Genomic DNA, 3,312 nt, shown 5'->3' with positions numbered 1-3,312 from the left:
AAGCGCGGGCCTCCTACTGGTTGCGCTCTCCTAGTTCTCCGGTTTATCGGTGTTGTCGTGAGAGAGTGCGATTTAAATTCTTTATCGGTTGCCCGCCGACGCCAACGCGATGGAGAGGCTCGTCCCCGAGAAGGGCGAGAAGGGCGGAGAGGAGAGCGCCTCGACCGTCGCCGCTCTGCCCGCCTCGATGGTTCGTCGGTTCGAGGTCCTCTCCGCAGTCGTGGCCTTCATGGCGGCGAGCGCGGGAATGATGATCGTCAATAAGCTCGTGATGCGAGGCTCCCACCTGCCCATCACCATCGTCATCATCCAGATGCTCTTCACCGTCGTGACGATCGTCGTCGTGCCGGGCATGCGCAGGGCGATTCGCTTTGGGTCGGCACGAGACGTGTGGCGCTGGACCCGCGCCGTGCCGCCCCTCTTTGCCTTGATGCTCTCGACGTCGATGCTCGCGCTTGATCACGCCACCATGGGCGCGTTTATCGTCGTGCGAAACCTTGCACCCGTGCCTGCTCTTCTCTCCGAGGCGTTTATTGACCGCTCGCTAAAGATCGACCTGCAAACAATGCTCGCGATGGCCCTCTCTCTCGCCGGCGTGATCCTCTACGCACGGAACGACCTGCACTCGTCGCCTCTCGGCTTCCTCTTCATGGGCATCAACCTGTGCGCCGCCGTGCTCGAGCGCCTCGTCCAGCGCACCCTCATCGCACTCGACCCGATCGACGTCTCCAAGCAGGTGAGGGATACGGGTGGAGGTAGAGGTTAGGCTCGTTCACCGCTGACTCCATCTCGCCCGGGCAGGGCATGATGATGATCAACAACGGCGTGGGCGCACTGCTGCTCGTCCCGCTTGCCCTCTCGCCGACGCGCTTCGGCGAGCTTGGTCACGTGCACGAGATCGCAGCCTTTGACGCGAGGCAGTGGGCGCTGCTCCTCCTCAGCTGCATCAACGGCGTCGCCATCAGCTACGCCGCCATCCACCTCCAAAAGTTCGTCTCCGCCTCCACGCTGATGGTGCTCGCAAACAGCAACAAGTTTGCCGTCGTCGCCTTCGGCATCTTTGTCCTCGGTGAGTCGCGCTCGTGGCAGGCTGTGCTCGGCTGCGTGGTCGCCCTCTCGGGCGGCGTGTGGTACGCCAGCGCCCGCAGCGAGCTCGAGGCTGCAGGCGAGGAGGGCGCCGCCTCGGCCGCGAAGAGATCTCCGGCGCGGCTCGTCCAGGCGGCCGCCGTCGCGGCGCTGCTACTCCTCGCGGTGAGCGGGTTCGGGATGCCCGCGGCGCCGGCGGGCGTGCCCCACAGGAATGCGGGCCAACGCCAGCGCCTAAGCGCGTCGCAGAATGCGACGACCCCGAAGCACGCGCGCCCTCGCACCCGCCCACACGGCTCGCCGCACGCTGCTGCAGGCGCACGCTGCTGCCGGGGCGGGCAGGCCTCCTCGCGCTGAGGATGTGATGAGTGGATTTTCCGTCCGTAGGCCGCGGTTGAGCACGCCGCGGCGCTTTCGCTCTCGCTCGGGGCGCGAGACGCACGGCGTGGGTTTGGCACTATCTCGACAACAACACATCTCCCTATCTCGAGGCTTTGATTCTTACGTCCCTCGCCCGCCAAGGCTTGGGTGCATCTCTGCTATAGAAGTACTTGTATGGTTGCTCACACCACTGTGGGGGGTATTGCATGTCGCATGTTGCGTTAAAGTATTGCCTCGCGTCGCTCGGCATCGCCGGCCAGATCTCGCGCCACACGTGGTCTTCATTCGCGCTTTCGCTTCCGCCGCTTCGCCTTCGTCTCCTTGCTGCGCAGTGCAGGGTGTGCCGACGCGCCACGCCGGCGCCCGTGTGCGGCTCGCTCGCCGCCGCGTCCGGCGACGGCATCGATCCTGTCCGCTAAAACTAATCTTCACCCCGCATACCACTTTCGCATACCACTATACCATACCACTCAAAAAACTAATCAAAATATCACCAAAATACCGGTCTCATACCGGTAAAGTTTGAGCACTGGGGAGGGAGCGCGCGCGCGGCGCGCGCGCGCGCGCGCGCCGCGCCGGCGGCCTCTCAGCTCTCTCAAAATAATATGAAATAATTGTTGTGTGCGAAGACACTGCCGAATGACTCACAGTTTCACTGTCATCACTGGGCTGTACTGGGCTGTGCGTGTGCCTCGGAGCACGGAGAATCCTCGCCCGCGCGGTAGTTTCTGGCTACGGCCCTACGCCTCATCGTCCCCGCCAGACTTGAACAACCAGCTGCGATAATCGTCGTGCGTGGGCGCGGGGCACCAGATACTGAAGGTCAGCGTGCAGACGAAGGCGCGCGGCATGATGACAATGTAGACGTCATAGAAGAGGTCAAGCGTCGGGATCACCACCGGCTTGAAAAAAAGCTCGATGTAGATCGGCTCGTAGACATAGTCGGAGAATTTCTCCTGCGGCACCGCTAGCACGTCGTGCCTGTGGCCTCGGCAACACTCAAAGCAGGGCTCGCGTAGGCCGCTGGTCCAGTCGCAGCCCTTGTCGCTCATTTTGGCCTTGTAGAGGAAGGAGTTCTTCTGGTAACCCATCGACGCGCCGTCTGGAAGTAGAGCGCCGTTTTCGCAATACACGTCGTCCCACTGCCTGTTCTTTTTGTCGCAGGTGGTAGTGTAGCCCCACAGCATCTCGGTGAGCAGCGGGCCGGCTGCAGGCATGAGGGGGGAGCAGTGGATGAGGAGAGAGCCGTGGGGGTCCTCTCCTCACTACAGCTTGGAAGTGTCTGTGTCACCCGGCTGGCCGTGCGATTCCGGTGCCTCCACAACCTCGTTGTACCCTTCGTGGCTCCAGACGAGCTTCCCGCCCCGCTCCTGCGGCCGAGTGGGAGTCAACGGCGCGCGGAGGGTGCGAATGTGATTCTATTGGGGGCCAGGGGGCCTGAGTTTGCAGATCGTGGGAGCCGTAGCGAGTGTGGTGAGGTGCAGGTCAGACGTGTGCACGTTCCACGCCCAGATCGTGCCACCGGCGAGCGAGCTGCAAGTTCGCGTGCTATAGTGTGTAGTGGCTAGCAGAATCACCTCAAAAGCAACCCCAAAGCTATCCAGCTTCGGAGCTGGCGGAGGCCCAGCAGGGCCAACAGTGACGGCAACGGCAACGTGCAAGGCGAGGACGCCTGCGCAGCACACGAAAGCAATCCGCGCGCGGCGGCGGCGTGGCGGCGGCTCGGCGAGCGGTTCGATCATCGCAGGGGGAGGGGAAGCCGCCGGGGGCAGGGGGCAACTGCGAGCCGCGCGGTGATTGCAGTTCGTCAACGACAACAAGGAACGGGGCGTTACAAAAGGGCGG

At 63.3% G+C, this 3,312-nt stretch overlaps 1 protein-coding gene across 1 annotated transcript; it reads left to right on the top strand.

The window, feature by feature from the left end:
• Positions 1 to 208: 208 nt before the first annotated feature.
• On the top strand, positions 209 to 1,146 carry EMIHUDRAFT_45929 (hypothetical protein; the record flags this gene model as incomplete). Its single annotated transcript, XM_005788189.1, has 2 exons — positions 209 to 736; positions 802 to 1,146. Coding segments are annotated over 2 exons (873 nt in total), but the record flags the coding sequence as incomplete, so codon positions are not given.
• Positions 1,147 to 3,312: the final 2,166 nt, after the last annotated feature.

Source organism: Emiliania huxleyi (genome assembly GCF_000372725.1).
Source record: "Emiliania huxleyi CCMP1516 chromosome Unknown EMIHUscaffold_1371, whole genome shotgun sequence".
In the NCBI taxonomy this organism is placed as follows: domain Eukaryota; phylum Haptophyta; order Isochrysidales; family Noelaerhabdaceae; genus Emiliania; species Emiliania huxleyi.
The sequence above is the reverse complement of the archived record's forward strand: the minus strand, read 5'-3'. Positions and strand labels throughout refer to the sequence as shown.